This window comes from Pimephales promelas, chromosome 1 (genome assembly GCF_988280905.1).
Source record: "Pimephales promelas chromosome 1, fPimPro1.hap1.1, whole genome shotgun sequence".
In the NCBI taxonomy this organism is placed as follows: Eukaryota; Metazoa; Chordata; class Actinopteri; order Cypriniformes; family Leuciscidae; genus Pimephales; species Pimephales promelas.
The window spans coordinates 46,581,769-46,602,880 of NC_142769.1; the positions used below are offsets into that span (position 1 = coordinate 46,581,769).

Genomic DNA, 21,112 nt, shown 5'->3' on the forward strand with positions numbered 1-21,112 from the left:
ATCATTAGAGTATCAGTAGACTGTCTGCTTAATATCTGCTAACACTTTATTTTGTTGGTCCCCCAACAGATATTGACTTAGCAACTATAAGTCAACTTGTTCTCCTAACCTGAACCCTAACACCTAACCATAACCTAACAGTCTACAACAGCCTACTAAAACTCTAATGACAGTAAGTTGACATGTAGTCGAAAAGTTGACAGTCAGTCGCATGACAGTCACATTAGCATCTGATTTACTTCCACATATGAACGAGGCCTGAAACCGATCTTGAAATATCCGAATGCATGCGTTTTTCCCCCCCGTTGTTTACACTGACATAGAACACATCCGGTCTGTGTATAAGTAAAAAATCAGAATTGGGTCACATTTCACTGACAGTGTAAAGAGATTTTGACCTAGTCGCCTTGCCATATCAATTTGGCCTTTGACGTCGCACAGATCTTTATTCCTGCCCATTTCTCCTGCGTCCAACACATATGAGAACGGATTACCATCTGATACACCCAGACCTTATTATGTTGTCTGAATAGGAAATGATCAACAATATTCACTTCACCTGTGACTGGTCATAATGTTTTGGCTCATCAGTGTATCCATTTTTGCAAAAAAAAGTTGCTACCTTAAATTTTAACTACATTCAACTTGGTTATACAAGTCATTTTAACTTAAATTATATTAAATTGACTTAATTATCTTAGTTGAAATGTTCAAAAGTTGAAATTGATGAGTAATTATGATGTTACTTGTTATGTACTTCTGTTAAAACATCAAACATTATGTTAAAACATAAATTGCCATGACTTACTGTTCATATATCTTACAGTGTTGTTTTAAAACTACTATGCATCAAGATGGCCCCATCCATTATGTATACTTTACATAGACAGACTATGTTCACTATTTGCATAATTACTTTTGCAACAAAATTAATGGATTGGTAAAAGATTCCAACTCACAAAGCCATGTGTATAATACGTATTTCTACAAAGCCATATTTCTGTATTCAACCATAGTAAAATCACCACCTGCAATGCAAACATGGTTTTAAATGGACAAAACTGAGGTAGTTTGGCTGACAAACATTTTATTGACAATAATTTTCATAAATGTAATTTACATTTAGATGCACTGCAAAAATGGATCATAACAAACAGTACATTTAGAACACATAAACAGATGAAAGGGTAACACTTTAAAAACAAAAGTTTTGACTTTCATGTAGTATCTTGTTTTAAAAATGCTTAGATATTTTAGCTGGAAATCGAGACAAATAAATTTCAATGAACTAATTGGGTACACTCTTAGAAGGACTGTGTAGAAAAATTACACAAAATATGTGTAACACCCTATGTACACATTTTGTGTCAATATTAACATAAAATGTGAAGAAAAATTCTATTTTACACATATCTGTGTGTAGTTTAAAATTAACACAACTTGGGAATTTAACTCAAAGCAACCTGTCTATGCATTTAACACATCGACAGATTTAACACCTATTTCGCAAAAATGGCCGGCGAAACCGGAAGTAGGGTAAACTTTTTCCGGGGACAGCGCTAGCAGTTGCAGTCGGAGGACAAATGCCCAAATGGGTTACCTTTTAATCTTTCAAACCAAAGAAGAAACAACCATATGTATCACTTCAAAGCTTTTCGTGTTGTCATGGAACAACTGTGGAGAAGTTTAATCACGCCAGACGCGTGTGAAAGAGGAAGCAGATGTTGAAATGTAGTCTTGATGCCGGTTCGGGACCGATGCTTTGAAAAAACAGTCCAGGCTTTGATTACATCTCCATAAGCAGGGTGAACCTTCCAACACATTCAAACTAAAATTAAGACATTTATTACACTATTTGACGGCCTTAAAATAATGAAAAGGTAATTTAGGGTGTATTCACACCTGCCTTGTTTGGTTCGATTGAATCGAACTCTAGTTCGTTTGCCCCCTTGGTGCGGACCTTTTGGGCAGGTGTGAATACAGCATAAGACATAAGGACAGGGGGACCCTGATATTGACGGAAATCCGTCGCACTCCCATAACGATGGATAAACTTACATACCTTATATTGGTAAATATTGTCTCAACATTTTTAAATATATGAAAATTACTAATATGCAATATATGTTTTAACGCCATATAATTCTGTATGCTTTCAAATATACTATTAAACCATTTATGATAAGATTTAATTTCTTTTCATTAGGGAACCCCAGACAGTTAATATTGTGTAACATCATGATTTTTTTAAATTACTAATTAGTCCAGGAGATTTCATGAATGAAGTGAGTATTACATGTTTTTTTAAATCATGATGTTACACAATATTTAACTGTCTGAAAGATTTTGACTGTTATGAAAAGAACATAATTCCATAAATGTTTTAACAACAGTCACTAGATTTCACTCATAGCTTACAATCAGGCATCATTTCAATTTATGTATTTATTGTTTTTCGATATATTTACATTTAATGTGAGAAGTTATCAAGTGTCATGCCATTTATGAATGGAACTTTATGTAAGCAAACGTCAAGAATTTGTAACTTGTCCAATTTCAATGTTTCAATTCAACAAAACTGAAAACATCTGCTATTCTTACTTTTGTCAGATATATGAATGATTGAGAGAAAACAAGCTGTTCACAGTCCATTTTGAGAATGTCGATCGTCGTATTGTTGTAGTCTGTGTCTGACGGAAAGCTGTGAAGTGATAAATTACTTAGGTTGTTTCTTCTTTGGATTGACATAAACATCATAAAAAGGTAAGCAACAGGACGGACCGCTTTAGTCTCTGCATATCTGTCCACCGACTGCAACTGTCACAGGCTTTCACCGGAAAAAAGTTTACCCTACTTCCGGCCTCTGTCGCCATCTTGTGAAATATGTGTTATTTTTATAACGAGAGTCGTGACCGTTTTTTAAATTAGGTCTAGTGACTTTGAGTGCTCAGAATCCAGCTGCAGTCAGTTCAAGAGGAGATAATTTGACAGCAACTATTTTGTTTTTACTTCTAGCTATATTGATGAAAATAAAACGTTTATAACATCACTTCAATGTCGACTAACGTCCCTTCGTGTACAAACTGTTTGTGAAAACCACCTTTTTACCAGAGAGGATGATTCGCGCCTTATCACGCCGGTGATGCTAATACATTCTTGAGGTAAGCTGTGTACTTCAATTCATATTTTTTACTTATGTTTATTTACAAAAAACAATCATTTCTGCTACTGTTATTTTTAATACTGGTTTAAAAGATAGTTTACGACGAGATTTTGAGGGCAAAAAACAAAAAAACTTCCACTGTCAATTATAGTGTAACGTAAGTTAACCTTAGCTGAAGCACGAATAAGTTAAACCAAGCCAGTTTATGTTAGCGCTGCGAATTTCGGGAAAACACGATTCAAAATCGACATACATTTTTTTCCACTTTCACACAAAATTCCCGATAATGAAGAGACTTTTACAAATGAATGGATTTTTCACGCAAAATGCTGTCAAGAAATATTAACGTTAACTGTTAAACGTGACTGCACCTTTTAGACTGTAACGTTATGTTGTACTCGATTTACAATACACAAAATGTTAAATGTTAACTTACCTGTAATGGTCTACTCTTTATTGTTTTGATTATGCTATAACGTTACCTAAACCTAAGCTATATAAACTGGTGCTGTGCAGGCAGTTTAGGTAAGGTAACGTTACATATCGCTTATAAAAGTATTAAATGCAAATGCCAACTTTATATCAAATGAGTGACTTTTGCATTATGTCTAATATTATTACACAGCAAGTGAACCAATCAGAAGATGGACAATTTTCTTTGTCTCACCAGATTGAATTTATTCAGGTAAGCATTGCAGTAAAACTCAGTAAATCATCAATTCATATCAAATTAAGCATTATAAATAACTATAGTTTTATTTTTACATTATTTTGATCTATTATTAGGCCGAAGAGTCCCACCTGAACAGATGAATAGTCCGACCTGACCAGGAAGGTGCCTAATGATTGCAGCATATCAGCGCACAGGTGGGTTTACTACCTAGGGAAAGAAGAAAGATCATCTTTTTGTAGTTTACATAGAGACAATAATAGTATTAAAAATGTGCAATTTGAACATGTTTTCCAAAGGTTTGTGTTTTCAGACCACCAAAGCAGTTGTGATGTAAATGAACAGCCAAAATGCATACAAAGTTTCCCGCATTTAGTTGAAAACTGTTGTGTAAATGGCTAGTAAAGGTATGATAGTTAGAAAAATAAAAGATTAAGTTAAAAAAAATAATAATGTTGATTTTACTGCATTTAAAGGGATGCTCCACCGTTTTTTCTTATATTAAACTATGTTCCGTTAACTAAGACGAGTTGATACATACCTCTCTCGTCTCTGTGCGTGCACTCAATCGCTCTGGCGCGCGAGACACTTTGATAGCACTTAACTAGCCCAGTTCATTCAATATGGGCCAAGCAGAGAGGCGACCAAACACTTTTGTATGCAATATATTTTCCTGGGTAGGATGAGTGAAATGTTTGCCTCTAGTATGAAAGTCCCCTAGTAAATAATTGTATACCTTTGATTACCAAAACATATTTGAATGTTTGTTTTCGTAAAAAAAGCTTGAATGTTACTCTACACCCTTGCCTCATTTAGTACACGTGGTTCTATGAATATGTAAATTACACCCGTTTTTACTCACTCACACCATCTCAGAGATCCACTCATTGACGATCACACTTTGACCTGATTGATTACTAGGTAGTTTGTGACGTCACAAACACCAGTGATTTTAAACCGTGTTTTTGAGACTGTCTTTGGTTCACTTCAGTTTTGAGGAGAAAATACTCAGCAATGGTGTTGACATAAATCAGCACATGGTTTGACTTAAAGCATATTAAAAAGACCACATAAACATATAAACAACATTAAAGGCCTCGTTTTCACCACAGGGAGACTTTAAGAGGTTCATGTCATGAAGTTATCTTTGAAAATCAAACGAAAAACAAGGATTATAGCTGCTTGCGTTGCTTAATGGTAAACATGATATAGTTGCCTTAACAAGAATGTTTAAGTTCAAAGTTAAGTTCAGACTACCTGTTACTCACTAGATAACAGTTTTTAAGTTGGCTCAACTGGAGTGAATTGGTTCACTTAAAAAGTTGAGTGTGAAAGTGCTTTATTTGTTCAAGTAGGCTCAACTAGTTTTTTTTTAGTTGCTTTGACTGAAACATTATCCCAGAAGACAATATCATTATCACAAGACTAATGAGGTCTTAGAAGAAGTCAAAAACATGACGGATAAGAGGTTGATCACTGAAACCTCTAAAGTGAATATAATAGCATGGTGGGCGTTCAGTTGTGCAAGTAGCATTTGAATATGTTCAGCGTCAGCGTCATAAAACAGTATCAGATCTCATTGTTGCCTCAGAAACATAGTTGGCCAGGTTGGCACAAACCTTGTCTGTGTGAGGAACGCCAGATATTTCATCTCAACGCCATGTGAGTTGGCCACTTTTGACGTTTTATTGTACTGTGTTTACTCTGTCAGTCATGTGAAGGTGAAAACTAATTAATCATCATTATTGTGAATCCTGTTTTTCAGTCTTGTTGTTTGATCTTAAAAACAAATGTGAAAATTTGGAAATTGCTTTTTTAAGCTTCACTTTATGTTTCCTTTTAGACGTCAGCAAAATTCGTTTGGAGGCAAACATGACCACTATTTCTGTCAACCAAACATTCCAGGTCTATGAATGTCTTGACGTCTACCTAGGGACTGTAATATCGATGAGCTCTTTAGTTTTAGACTTAATGTTCTTTGTGCCTTTACATATCTGGATCCTCTCCATGTGCTTAAAGGAGTTGACTAAAGGGAAGGCCATTCCAGCTTCTGACATCTTTACAGTTGTCTTGTCTCTAATGGAAATTATTTCATTCTTTGGCTTTTTCATGTGTATTATTTCACTTGTTTTTGACATTTCTTGGACTATGTACATAGCTGTGTTCATGCTTGGGAAATACCTGATTGGACGGCCCTTAATGAACAGCTTGATTTGTCTGGAGCGCCTCGTTGCTGTCGTCTATCCTGTGCTTTTCCACAAGTTCAGCACTCTGAGACTCCGATGCATATGTGTTGCAATGGCCTGGCTGGTGACCTGGTCATTTGGGGCATATTCCATTCTCAGTTTTCCCCAAATCCCAATGCAAGTCTACAGTATCTTTCTCATGGTCTGTCTCTTGTGCATCACTGCCTGTAGTCTGGGACTGCTGAAGGCTCTGTTGAAACCCAGTCCTGGTAATAAAGAGACGGAAAGAATGCACAATAAGAAAAAGAGGGCCTTCTGGGTCATAACAAGCATTCTAGTTAATTTGTTTGGGTCTTATTTCTCAATTTTGATAGTTACAGTGATCAAGAAAAACATTCCTTATGACACATTTTGTTTGTTAGGAGGCATTAGCATGTGGTTTCTGAGACCAAGTAGTGCTATACAACCTATGTTGTATTTGTCCAAGTACAACAAACTGCCTTCATGTATTAAAAAAACATGAACAATATTAATTTAAAGGGAAATTAATGTAGACAAAAGTAAATACTGTAGCCTAACTTTTTAAAGTAAAAAGCAAAAGCCTTTTAAAAATTATTTTATGAATTTGTGTTTTAAAGATGAGACCTGTTAACTTATTGAGTGATTTTCCCTTATGAACTGGGGTTGTGAGTTTTGTTTTAAACACTTCATTTCACAATTTTGTTTCCTTTGTACCTACAATATTCAGTTCAAACCAAGTTTTTTTGTGTTTTCCTGCCTTAGTTATAGTTAGTTATATTTGTTTAAATAAAATAAAACATTATTTTACCCTTCATCAAACTTCTTTGGACGTATAGCATGACAACATGTTTCAAATTAGCTTGACTGAAAGCTTACAGTTTCGCTCTAGATCGGCTGCTGCCGAATACTGAGACATTCAGGTAGGCTAATTCACTCGCCTAATCTCTCTCTCTCTCTGTCACTCACTCTCTCTCAATTAGTTTCTGCATTGGTCTGCTATCAATGGCTCAAGCCTCCGTTACTAGCTCTAAAATGACGTTTTGGAATTAGCAATTGAGGCATGCAATTAGATGCATAAGTAATTAGTATTACAAATAAGAGCATTTTAAGGACAAAAACCTGACAACTGTTTTGAAATATATCATTTGAACAATGTTTTGAGGTGTGGTAACTGTAGTATAAGCAGAATAATTGACTCCGATCCATTGAATTATTAGAAAATAATGCACACCCGAGGTTTTGTGTCTTAAATGCATTACCACCTCAGGTTAGCATAATTTTCTAATAATTCAGCTTATGTAAATTATGCCTAACTTATCTCGGGTAGAAGAAAAATGTTTGTGCTTAAATATATGCAAAGCAGAATTTAGGTTATAGTTTTGTATACATTTCCACACAGCTGCTACTGTGCATTTTTGTTTTTTTCCAATCACACATTTTCTTCTCTAATTCCCCCATGGGTCTCTGAATTAGAGGAGTGGCTAAAACAGCTATATATATAATATTTACACAGACTATATCTTCACACAACACACTACAGGCTGCACAGCATGTGTGAGTATGTGAAGGCTTTTTTTTGGCATTTCAAAAGTCTATGATACATTTCTATTGCTGTTAGTTTTTGGATTATGTTGTTGTTGTGGTGGATGATTTATCATCATAAAGATGTGAAATATAATATGGATTAATATTCAATACATTCCCATAATTGACATGGAATTAATATAATTTTATTTCTTTATTTATTTGACATAATCTTATGAAATAATCTTATTTAACACCATTCCAGGCAGATAACAGAGGAACATCGAGAAAATATGGCAGTGAACAACACTATGGATTGTTTGTTTAACTGCACTTTCCCATCTAAAACTAACTTTTCTGGTGACCCATTTTATGAGTGCATGGACTCTTATCCAGGAAATATTCTCAGTGCTACCGGTTTACTGTTGAACACTGTCCTTTTGTTGCCTGTGAACTGCTGGATTCTGTGGCTGGTGAGGAGAACGGCCAATGTTGCATCCTCAGACTTTGTCATTTTGAACCAGTCTGTTGCTGACGTCATTAATGAGGTTTCCCTCGTCATTTTTGTGATAGGTTCTTTCCTAAATAATAAAGCTCTTATTCTTACCTCCATTTTCCTGTGCAGTACATTCATAGTGGGTCGACCACTCTTTCAAACCGTTTTCTGTGTGGAGCGATATCTGGCTGTGGTCCATCCGCTGGTCTACCTAAAATACACCAGAAACACTAACATAAAACTGCTGTTAGTTGTGATTGTCTGGCTGATTATCCTGATGGTTGGACTGCTTATTGTGGATTCCTACCCTAAAATGCCTATATGGCTTTGCATGGGACTATATCTGGCAATGCTAGTTGTGTGTTCATCTTGCTCTGTCATGATTTTATGGATTTTGAAGAGGCCAAAGCCAGGAGACGGAAGGAAAGAAGGAGCATATCAACTGAAGAGAAAGGCTTTTATAGCCGTCACAGTCATCTTGATGACCCTGGTGTTCGGCTATGGGACAGTCTCATGTGTTATTGTACTGAGGGATCAACTTCCATATCACACTTATTGTTTAGTTCTAGGTTTAAGTTGGTGGACCCTTTTGCCAAGTGCTGCAGTTCAACCTTATCTCTATCTGTCAAAAGTGGATAAAGTATTTTCTGTCCTGAACTTCTTGAAGAAAATATATAAAAGTTTTGCATAGTGGAAACACATTACCATTTTAAACTATCGAGTTCATTAAAGAATAACTTGTGATCATTTCATGCAGAGTACAAATAATAAAAGCATTGTTGCAACGACCATCTGGTGTCCCAGTGATTTTTCCAATAAAGTTTGAAAACGAAACAAAATGTTTTAATTTTGAACAGTAAATCTGTTGGTTCATCAACTTTAATTTATTGCTTAAAAGTGTACTAAACTACACTTCCCTCAGCCGTTGAAGAAACACCCTCACAGCAGCAATAATAATAAAAAAATAAACAATTGTTGTTTACTGCCAAGGTAATACAACCGTAATTTTTATAGAATTACCAAATAATATGGCTTTAGTTTTATTAAAGTTTAAATATAATTTATTGCTATCCATCCATTTTTTTAAATATTCTTTAGTTCAATATTTATAACCTTATAATTATTATCACAACAGAAAATGTTTGTGTCATCTGCAAACAAAACACAGTTAAGTAATTTTGAATCATTAAATAAATCATTGATGTACAAGTTGAATAATTTAGGGCCCAACGTTGACCCCTGGGGGACTGTACAAGAAATTACACGACAGTTAGATGAGGACTGCACATATTGTTCTCTGTCACTTAAGTAGCTTTTTACCCAGTTTCCAGCCACGCCTCGTATACCATACCTTCCTAGTTTCTTGAGTAGCATTGCATGATTGATAGTGTCAAAGGCTTTTTCAAATCAATAATTACATTTTTTTTATTGTCCAGTGCATTTGATAATTCTTGCATCAATTGAAGCCATATATCTTTTGTTTCTGAATCCATATTGACTTTCATTAATCAGTTTATTTATCAACAAATTTTTCTAATCGAGTATTTAATATTTTTTGTACGATTTTTGAGTGTTTAAATTATATAAGTATACAATTTGTATACTTCTGTGGTAGTGATACAGCTCTCAAATTGTACCAACCCCGTAAGACCCCTGAAGGTCTCACGTGGTTGTTACAACATGGTGGTGAGTAATTAATGACTTAATTTTCATTTTTGGGTGAACTATCCCTTTAATCCTGGCCTGTCCCTGCTCTCTTGCAGCATTGCAGGCTCATATTTATAATCCTGTGGTCCATCATACGAGTAAGTTTTTCCTCAGCGTCCGAAATATCATTGCAATCTTCGTGTTGTTTGAATCGACCACTCTCCCGCCCATTACGTCATACCCGCCATGCCCATTTTCAGATGCGGAAGTAAAATTTTCTCACAAGAACGACTCCAGAAGCTACTTATCACAAAAACGACTCCAGAAGCTACTGTAGCGTATTTATAAGTAAATTTGAAAGAAAGTCTAGTTCCCATATTATTTTTCTATACATTGACTCGGGTATCCTGCAATATGCTGTTTAACTGCACTATTCTGCCATCAATGGCTCAAGCCTCCATTACTAGCTCTAAAATTACATTTTGAAACTAGCAATGGAGGCATGCAATTTGATGCACAGGAAATTAGAATTACACATAAGAGCATTTTATGACAAAAACCTGACAACTGTTTTGAAATACATCATTAAAACAATGTTTTGAGGTGTGGTAACTGTAGGATCCACAAGTTTCCTACGGCCCTTGAGGCCTTGCGTCAAAAGTGGGCACGTCTACCGGTTCAAAGTAAACAAAGCGCGACTTGACATGCTTGACACTCGTTCATTCAACAGTTGACAGTCATTCAAGTTATAGCGATCCAAACTAGCTAACGATGTGGAAACACAACCTCAACGAAATGAAAAAGGGTGAAATAACAGTACCTTTACCCTCCGCAGTAGTTGATTGGGAGTATTATAATAGAGTGCCGAAGTTACGACGTCACTCTGTAGGCCAAAACGCGGAAGTGAGTTAGCATTTTAGCATTCCGGTTCCCTCGCTCTAAAGTCTATGGGATTTTTGAATGGGTTTTTGCTAAATCGCCTGAAATAAGGTCTCTGGTGAACAGAGCCTCTAAATATTTTCACGTTTTGATCTATGACATAGAACACACAGTTATAACCTGCTTGTGTTTTTTTTTTAACTTTATTGTGTCTGATTGTGTTTTTTAAAATCTTTATATAGGCTTCAAAATGTATACATTTTGGATTAACTTGTAAAGATTATCTTGCTAGACAAAACGTGTAAGGGTCACAACCCTTTGTTAAACACAGATCTTATTTTTTGCGATTTTCCAAAAGTCTATGGGGAAAATGCATTGATTTTCGACCGAGGGAACCCATGCGCCGCTATCTTCCGGGTTGTCCTACAAAAGTGACGTCATCACTTCGGCACTCTATAACATTATTAATAATCAATACTCATCAAGGCATGGTGACAGACAGTTGTGTGAGCTGACAAACAATTAAAAGAAAAAATACACACTTAGTCATTGTGCTTTGGAGTTTATTCAAAATTATAAATGAATGTGCCACTTGAATACATTAACTGGCACATTTGGTATTCTGTCAACTCAGGCTTTGATCCTGCGTTTAGGTGTAACATCAGTAGCGAACAGTCAAACACATGCTGATAGAGTTTATAGAATATTAAGAATTTAAACAAATGTACACAGGAAGATTCGTCGTCTTTTGGGAGGTGATGGAAACTACAGTCGTTGGCAGGAACACTCTGATTTCTTTTTCGGCTTACGTTTAAAACAATCACATTTAAGCCACTGAATTAATTTAGTCCGGTTATACATACAACCGCGAACAGCACATGTTGTCCCTGAGCTCCGTAACGACATCTCTCATAAAGATTTGCGTCTTTAAATAGTAAAATAATTCTCAGAAAAACAGCTAGCCTCTTTGCTAACTAACACACAAAATACCATTGGAATGCTACTTCCGCCGCCTTACCGGAAGTTTCACCCACTTTATTTTTTCCAGGAGCGCCCCTCGGAAACTTGTGGATAGGAATTATTAAGTATTTATAGTATTAGAAAATAATACACACCCAAGGTTTTGTGTCTTAAATGCATAACCACCTCAGGTTAGCATAATTGTCTAGTAATTTAGTGGCTTATCTCAATTATGCCTAACTTATCTCGGGTAGAAGAAAGATGTTTGACCCTAAATTTGGGCAAAGCAGAATTTAGGTTAAAGTTTTTTATATATTTCAACACAGCTGCTATTATTACGTAGCATGGTTATGGAAGTATGAAGACGAAGAAAGATGGTAATAATGGTATTTAATGACAAAACTCTAAACACTTTACATTAACGCACCATACACAAACGATAACCGACCAGGAGTGAGGGAGAACACGTGGTTTAAATAGACATAGAACAGAAACAAGGCACAGCTGGGGCAAATTAACTGATAATGAGGGGTAAAAATGTAAATTACCTAAACGGCAACGAGGAGCGGGAAAATGGAAACAGGACTGATCCAAATACTAAAGAACGAGGGAAACACAAGACACACATGTAATGGCTACACTACATGTTTGTTTTCCCCCACGTTTTTATTTTTCCAATCACACATTTTCTTCTCTAATTCCCCCATGGGTCTCTGAATAAGAGGAGTGGCTAACACGGCTATATATATAATAGACTATATCTTCACACAACACACTACAGGCTGCACAGCATGTGTGAGTATGTGAAGGCTTTTTTTGGCATTTCAAAAGTCTATGATACATTTCTATTGCTGTTAGTTTTTGGATTATGTTGTTGTGGTGCATGCTTTCTAATCAAAAATGTCTATGTATTAATGTTTTATAAATTCCCCTAATTGGCACTTGCTACTTGGGATTAATATAATTGTATTTCTTTATTTATTTGAACAATCTTATGAACTAATTTAATTTAACACCATACAGATAACAGAGGAACATCTAAGATATCAGTGAACAACACTATGGATTGTTTGTCCAACTGCACTTTCCCATCTAAAACAAACTTTTCTGGTGACCCATTTTATGAGTGCATGGACTCTTATCCAGGAAATCTTCTCAGTACCACCAGTTTACTGTTGAACACTGTCCTTTTGTTGCCTGTGAACTGCTGGATTCTGTGGCTGGTGAGGAGAACTGCCAATGTTGCATCCTCAGACTTTGTCATTTTGAACCAGTCTGTTGCTGACGTCATTAATGAGGTTTCCCTCGTTATTTTTGAGATAGGTACTTTGTTTCATAAGAAAGCTCTTATTCTTACCTCCATTTTCCTGGGCAGTACATTCCTAGTGGGTCGACCACTCTTTCAAACCGTTTTCTGTGTGGAGCGATACCTGGCTGTGGTCCATCCGCTGGTCTACCTAAAATACACCAGAAACACTAACATAAAACTACTGTTAGTTGTGCTTGTCTGGCTGATTATCCTGATGGTTGGACTGCTTACTTTGTATTCCTACCCAAAAATGCCTATATGGCTTTGCATGGGACTATATCTGGTAATGTTAGTTGTGTGTTCATCTTGCTCTGTCATGATTTTATGGGTTTTGAAGAGGCCAAAGCCAGGAGATGGAGGGAAAGAAGCAGGATATCAACTGAAGAGAAAGGCTTTTATAGCCGTCACAGTCATCTTGATCACACTTGTGCTCGGCTATGGGACGGTCTCATGTGTTATTGTACTGAGGCTGAGGGATCAACTTCCATATCACACTTATTGTTTAGTTCTAGGTTTGGGTTGGTGGACCCTTTTGCCAAGCAGTGCCATTCAACCGTTCCTCTATCTGTCAAAAATCAACAGGTTGCCTTGCATCAAAAATAATTAATATTTTCATAGAAATGAATGTTTGTGTCATAAATGGATCAATCAGATTTTTAATGCAGAATATGACATGTCTTTAAATGTCATTAATGCATTAATGTCACATAATGTAAAAGCAAAATATAATAAAATATTGTTCTGAAGGGAAAGTATACGTTGTTCTCATAGAGTAGAATAGTTCTTTGTATAGTAATTTTCAAGACATGCTTAAAATCGACCTGATCCATAATATCGGTTTAATTTGTTTCAAACATAAATATTTAAAAATATCTGTCTCAAATACTAGTTTTGTTTATTCTAGTTCAGCTGATTCTCATGAGAAGCTCTGTTACATAATCTTTTTATAAAGTTATTTGCTTTCTTTCAAGAACTGTTGTGTCCAAATAAATAAATACATGCACGTGAAATATTGTCCAAAGTTGCCCATTTTTTTATGATCTTCCCTGCATTCATCTTAAAGCTTTAGCTACTGACCAATCAGAATCAAACATTGTGAGCAGTGTAATAAAAATGATAAACTTTATGTAAATATCTAGATATTCAAACTCCCTGTTGTTTGCCTAAGCTGTAGATAAGTAAATACAAGTGCATGTTAATTTTTTAGTAAATAAATGAAGGTGACTTGTCTACTAAAATCACACAATGCCTTCTGTAATCACCACATAAACTGAAAGGAGGGTGTGGCAATCACAACAGCTTTGACATTTATTATTGTATATAATAATAATAATAATTCTATTGAATGATCTGAAGCACTGTTTTACTATATTATCAACTAATAATGTGTTTATTATATATCATGGTAGGTTTAAATATTTAAAATGAATGTTTACTTTTCTTGCAATATATTCTTGCAATTGTTACAAACTGCTCTGAAACACGGTAAGAAGATCCAAATGAAGCTTTAAGGATAACCCACAATTGTAATACACAAAAGGCAAATGGTCAAAACAGGGCAAATAATCTAAATATCAAACAAGACACAGGCAAACAAGGGAATCCCGCAAAACACGCAGAAGATCAGAACCATAACACCAGAGATAATACCAGAGATGGTACTAAGAAATGCAGTGGTAGCACAACAAAAGACATCTTAGTGATTTTCCATAATGGTTTCATGACAGCCAAAGTCAAAACCAACCACCTGACACAGTTTAATGTAATGGTAACCCTAGTTACAACTTCTTTACATTATGATATATAATCAGTGTTTATCTTTTGGGAAAATGATCAAACATTTTCAGTTGAACTGAAGTGGACATAGCAGAAGAATTAAAAGATAAAGAATAAATAAAATGTATAGAAACAGAATCAGTACCTCTCTACACTTATATTTGCACTAGTCTGTCTTCAATGACCATTGTTGGGGAAAGTTATTTTTTTAAGTAATGTATTACAGTATTGCAATACTTCCAAAAAAAGTAGTTACTTGGATACTTTGTGGAAAGTAATGCATTAGATTACTTTTTCGTATTTTTTTAACCTGGGCTGGACTTGCTTGTTTGTTTTTAATAACAAAAATGTTCTGTATTTGGCAAATGTAAATGCCCTTTCACACCAAAAGTGAAATGAATAAGCCCTAAGCTGAAGGGAATTCAAATTCACACCTGTGCCATATAGAGCATAACTCAGACAGCCGTTCAGCTGTGCTGTCATTCATGGGATGCAGGGGAAGAAAGTTTAACACTCTAGACCCAATGCCAATGCTCATACTCATATTATCCATCCTAAATAGTATGTGAGATTAGAATAAGTGTGTCCCAAAGCGTAGTAAATTGAAAAGAGTTTGCCAAAAGTCCCCAGATAATGTTCTGTTTCCGGTAGATTTTCAAAGTGTGTATCCGTGCTCACCATAACGACTAATATTGCCCACAACAAACAACACAAACATGTAAGATGTGGTCAACTGACGGTTAAAGGGATAGTTCACCCAAAAATGAAAATTCTTTCATCATTTACTCACCCTCAAGTTGTTCCAAACCTCTATGTGTTTATTTGTTCTGCTGAACACAAAGGAAGATATTTGGATGAATGTTTTAGTCAAACAGATCTCAATGCCCATTGACTTCCTTAGTTGAAAAAAATACATACTATGGTTGTCAATGGGCATTGAGATCTGTTTGATTTAAACATTATTCCAAACATCTTCCTTTGTGTTCAGCAGAACAAATAAACACATAGAGGTTTGGACACTAACGCTGCCTTCACACTGGCAGTTTAAATCAGCTCCGTAATACGCAATATGTTCCCAACGGACGTCGTACTACACAGTGAAAAGCGTCGGACGCGGGTAGAACAAAAATGGCGGAGAGATTAAAGTTTGATTCTGTCAGTTCTGTATGATCTCTCTGATTAGGGTTATGCTGCGTGAGGAAAGTTGCTCAGGACGTTGACATGTCAGGTCGGCTAAAAAATGTGATATAGTGGTCAATAGTTCAATGTCTACCTTCTAATTGCCCTTATAAACGTTAGAAAGTCATGAAAATAAAAAATGACATGACAACTTATCGTTATAAAATCGTTATTTATTATATTAAAAGTTAATAATTCAGGTTTGTTTATCAGTACCATAGCAACGCTCAACTTCCGCTGGAATTGTCGGATAGGAACCGTCCGTAGCTTTTCGCAGGAGTTCAAATTTTTGAACGCATCCGGATGACCAACGGACACGATTTTCTTCGCACCGCACTCGGTCGGACCTGTTTCGGACCCATTCGCATGCGGTCTGCGAATCTCCATAGGAAATGAATGACTTCCGGTCGTTTCGCAGCCGCATCGCTGCTGATTTCAACTGCCAGTGTGAAGGCGGCGTAACACATTTTTGGGTGAACTAACCCTTTAAGTAGAGATGTTTAGATAAAGAGGTTTTAGTGACTAATAATCATCATTTAACCTGATTCTTTTTTTAAAATGTTATTCGTGTTACATTTCATCTGCTACAAATATGTGAAGTTTTATCAGTGTTTCCTCTAGGATTTTTCCAAGCTGTGGGGGCAGGCCCATTTCCCCGGTGGGGGGGCCTTGTCTCCCCAAAGTATTATAATCGATCATGCGCATCCCGTGTGCAGAATGATGCACTTGAAGCAACACCAAGTCACAGCAAGCAATGCTTCACATTGAAAAGAACATAGCGAAGGGATTATATCTATAATATGCTTAGTAGGGCTGGACGATTTGGGGAAAAAGTCATATTGCCATTGCAATTACTGAGGTCAATATTGCAATTGTGATGTGCGATTCCGATATAATAAAATGGTTTCATGAGTCCAACTTGCTTGGTTCTAAAGTAAAATGCACACACAGATTAGTGATCATTCTGTGTATTAATGTTTATTTCTCAACTCAAACTACAGACAACAACTAAATGATTGATAACACCTATAATGATCAATAAACCATCAACCAAACCATCATTACAGTGAAAGCTATCAACTTTTAAAAAAAAATTATTAGGCTAAAAAAAAATTAACAACTTTTAAATTAAGTGAACTTCAAACAATCCCCACATAAACCCATAATAAAAACCATATTTACCTGTGCCCTTCCTGTCTTAACAGGTAGGATACAGAAATTGAATAAAGTTATCAAACAGTCTGCTGCATGAATTATAAATTATATATAGAATAATCCTTATTAAAGCTACAAAAGTTCTTTAGTCAAGATTAGTGAGTAAATTTCTAATTTCCCTTTGTTCTTTTAACTTGACTGACAGAACGCTTTATTCGCTGCTGGCGCTTTAAGAGCACCCGTTGCCGAGACGCGGATCTCACATGCGCCTCATAGCACAACTCTTTTCGTCCTTAAGACTTTTCTTACGTTATGAAGATACTCGACAAAACGACATTTTGGCATAATTGTGTGTGCTATTGTTCGTTCAAGCTCGAAAGAGAACTGTATTCTGGCACGTGTCAGTGCATGCGCATTATGGCGCGCGTCTTTCTGCGAGTCTCATTTAGGGCATTCACAGGCAGCTTTTCAGTTCTTGTCGTGCAAAATGCGAAAAGGCATTTGCACAAATAAGAGCAGGATCGTGTAACACTAGTCAAAGGATGAAAAAAAGAAGAGATGCTGCGTTAATAGCCCTAATTTGTTTATTCCATATAAAATCGCGGCATTTTGCGTTATATAATTGCATAGGTTTGAGATCGCTATTACGATTGCGATATGATTAATCGTGCAGCACTAATGCTTAGTGTATTCTATATGCAACAGTTTTTTGAGCCTTTTCTTTTAACAGTATTAAATTTCAGTGCGCATGAAGAACAATAGCACTCTCTCGACTCCATGCTGTAATCTTACTTAAAGGGATTGTGAAAGGTATGGGCAATAAACTCCACTCCAGCAAGATAAAGTCATTTTATGAAAACCATAGAATTTTATGCTTTATCTACAAATGAAGTAATAATGGGAATATTGACCTTGAAGAGAGTGTCGTCGTGTTGCAAACGAACGCGACGCGCTGTGTGAATTCTGAATGGAGAATGACTGAGGCGAGATGACTTTCCGTTAACTTTAACTTAGCGACTAAAATTACACATTATGCAATGACTTTAGAAGTCTTGGAATATAGGGTGAAAACTTGATTGTGCTTTACAAAGTTTTTATGCCTTTAGTGGGGCTTAACAAAATAACATAATACTATGCAGAATATCGGACGTCACTGAGAAGCTGTAGCCGTGGCGGGAGGATTTTAAGTGTGGCGGCCCGCCACGGGAGAATGAATGTAGAGGAAACACTGTTTATGAACTTTTATTAATTTAACTTTTAAGTAGCAAACATATTTATCCAAACAGACAGGAAGAGGTTTGGTTTACAAGAATGAAAATAGGCCAAACTGGTTTAAATAATAGCTTAATTGGAAAATGTGAGATTTGTGGAGTGAAAGAGGATGTAGATCATGTTATTTCTAAGGATTATAAGATTCTCCAGACAAAGAGAAAAATTGAAGAGGGAAGTGTCGTCTGCCATTTTAAATGCGCAAGCCCTTTAAATTAGAATGGATTCTGATTGGCTCTTAGTGTTTTATTCTACAGCTGGAAAAAAATAGTTCTGAATGTGCCATATCCCAAAGATATCGTTTCTCTTTTTTGTTATCGTTATGGCTGTACTGTGAACTCCTTAATATTGAGAACGGTTTTCTAATCTTTTATCGTTTTCGTCCTTGGTGTGAACGGGACTTTAGGCCTTAACTACTCAAATTTTTATTTTTTTACTTTACCAGTGGATTCATTTGAATTCTTCTCAGTAGTCTTAAATCACTTTTCAATGTTTACTATACTGTCATTTACTACTGTCACTTTTGTCAACATGTGGTCTACAGGCTTGATGAAAACAGGGAGCTTTACTAGAGGCAAAAACCTACATTGCATGCCATCAATTTCAGTTCATTTGAAAGTAGGACAGTCTAGTTACAGCAACTTCCAGAATATGATGATTGATTGCAATCTCTCCACAGCTTCGGTCCATGTTGTCTATCTTCAAATGCCATAACAATACTGTGTTATCTGTATCTATTATCTAAGGTCTATAGAAACTTTTTTTTACAAAAGCCACAGCTAAGTGTTTGTCCTTCATTACTGAAAAACGGCCACTTAAAAGAAGCAAATAATAATAATATAAATAGAATGTGTCTAAATATTATATGGTCCACATTAAAACATAATCTACTTATTATTGGTTCATTCAATTTCAAAGCTGTTTAGGTATTATGAAACACTGTTCTTTTGGCATGGATTTGTTTCCATATATATATATATATATATATATATATATATATATATATATATAGTTCTATAGTTAAATCTCTAATATGTCTCCGACCTGCTTCAAGTAATAAATGTTGCTGCAAAATTTGATAATGACATCTGTTTGTGGATATATTTATGTTCACTTCTTTTTGTAATTATCTCAAATCAGCCTCTCTCTGGACAAAGGGAGGTGCTGTCGTGTTAAAATGCATGGTATAAATGTAAAATCCTCAAAACACCACAACATAGTCTTTATGTAGCCTATACATGTGCGGCTCTTCAAGTGTGAGTATGACAGACAATTTTTATTTTCCTTTGACAAATCTAATGTCTTCAATAACATTGGAAAGTTTTAGAGAAGTTCTCTTTAATAAATGAAATACATTTGATGTAGTTATTTGATATAAACCCATCACTTACTACAGTTTTTACCATATATCATAGCACAATGTAACAACTAACTAACTACAGTATTTTACCATTGTTCTATACAGAAAAGAAAGGAAACTATGGCAGTGAACGACTCTAATGACATTATATCCAATTGCACCTGTCAGTTTGAAAACAACTCTTCTGGTGATCAATTGTTTGAGTGTGCAGGCGTTTCAATAGGAGTTGTTCTCTATGGATTCGCCACATTTCTGAATGCTGTTTTCATTCTGCCTCTGAACTGCTGGATTCTCTGGCTGGCTAGAAAAACTGTAGTTGTTTTGTCCTCAGATTTTGTCATTTTGAATCAGTCTGTTGCTGAAGTCATTGGCAACACCTCCTTCATTTTTCTTCTGTCTGGTGCAATCATTAATGTGAAGGTTATTGTTCTTATCTCCGTTTACCTGTGCTGTACATTATTTGTGGGTCGACCATTTTTTCAAACCTTTTTTTGTGTGGAGCGATACCTGGCTGTGGTCCATCCACTGGTCTACCTAAAATACATGCAAGCGCCTAGGATTAAAATGTCATTTGTTGGGCTGGTTTGGCTGTTAATCTTGATACATGGATGGTTTATAATGGATTCGTACCCTAGAATACCAACATTTTCCATAGGCATTTATCTAGTAATGTTAGTTGTGTGTTCATCTTGCTCTGTCATGATTTTATGGGTTTTGAAGAGGCCAAAGCCAGGAGACAGAGGGAAAGAAGGAGCATATCAACTGAAGAGAAAGGCTTTTATAGCCGTCACACTCATCTTGATGACCCTGGTGTTCGGCTATGGGACAGTCTCATGTGCTATTGTACTGAGGGATCAACTTCCATATCACACTTATTGTGTAGTTATAGGTTTAAGTTTGTGCTCCCTTGTGCCAAACACTGCAGTTCAACCTTTCCTCTATCTGTCAAAAATAGGCAAGTTGCCTTGCATCAAAAGGCATTAACCTTTAGTATATTTATTTAGAGATGGATGTTGTTTATGTATGCATCATGTTATTATGTATAAATGTGCTTACATTATTTAGATATCAGAATTACTATAAAAACTCACATTTCCACTAGCAGTTAATTGAATTCTGTTGATTTATACTATTAAAACTTTTTCTTCTTTGTTACTGTTGCTCTCCTCTGAACAACGGCTAATAACTTGTTGCGTTCCTCATTTGTAAGTTGATTTGGATAAAAGTGTAAATGTAATCCAAATGCACTGGTCTTGTGTGTTATATGTATCTTAAACATCTGCACAGATCTTAAATATCTTAAATTCACTCTATTATAGTCTCATAATAACGGTTACCGTGATTTCGCAAAGTAAGACATGTTCCTGGATCAACATCCCTGTCCCAAAATGTAGTCCTTCCCCAAACCTAACCTTACCCATAACTTTTCCCTACAATCAGAGGGTAATGAAAGCTGAATAACACTGATGTTTAAGTACTTCGCCCTGGTTCTAAGCCTAAATTGACAAACTGTAAACT

General features: G+C 35.8%; 2 protein-coding genes, 1 long non-coding RNA gene and 1 pseudogene across 3 annotated transcripts; all 4 read left to right on the forward strand.

Annotated features, from left to right (window-relative positions):
* The first annotated feature begins 2,901 nt into the window (after positions 1–2,901).
* LOC148998503 (uncharacterized) lies at positions 2,902–4,031 on the forward strand. Its single transcript, XR_016168379.1, has 3 exons — positions 2,902–3,161; positions 3,789–3,848; positions 3,950–4,031. It is a non-coding gene; the product is annotated as an uncharacterized LOC148998503 (long non-coding RNA).
* A 1,950-nt stretch (positions 4,032–5,981) lies between these two features.
* LOC148998504 (uncharacterized) lies at positions 5,982–8,766 on the forward strand (annotated as a pseudogene).
* Positions 8,767–11,904: 3,138 nt separating this feature from the next.
* Positions 11,905–13,462, forward strand: LOC148998505 (uncharacterized). Its single transcript, XM_089120832.1, has 2 exons — positions 11,905–11,923; positions 12,570–13,462. Exons 1-2 carry the CDS (start codon positions 11,905–11,907, stop codon positions 13,460–13,462), a joined length of 912 nt encoding a protein of 303 aa, XP_088976958.1.
* A 6,252-nt stretch (positions 13,463–19,714) lies between these two features.
* Positions 19,715–20,578, forward strand: LOC148998506 (uncharacterized). The gene has a single exon (XM_089121323.1). The coding sequence runs from the start codon at positions 19,715–19,717 to the stop codon at positions 20,576–20,578; it is 864 nt and encodes a 287-aa protein (XP_088977449.1).
* The last annotated feature ends 534 nt before the right edge of the window (positions 20,579–21,112 follow it).

Bases quoted from the DNA above. Each gene is read 5' to 3' on its own strand.
- LOC148998506 (XM_089121323.1), top strand. From the start codon at position 19,715: ATGGCAGTGAACGACTCTAATGACATTATATCCAATTGCACCTGTCAG.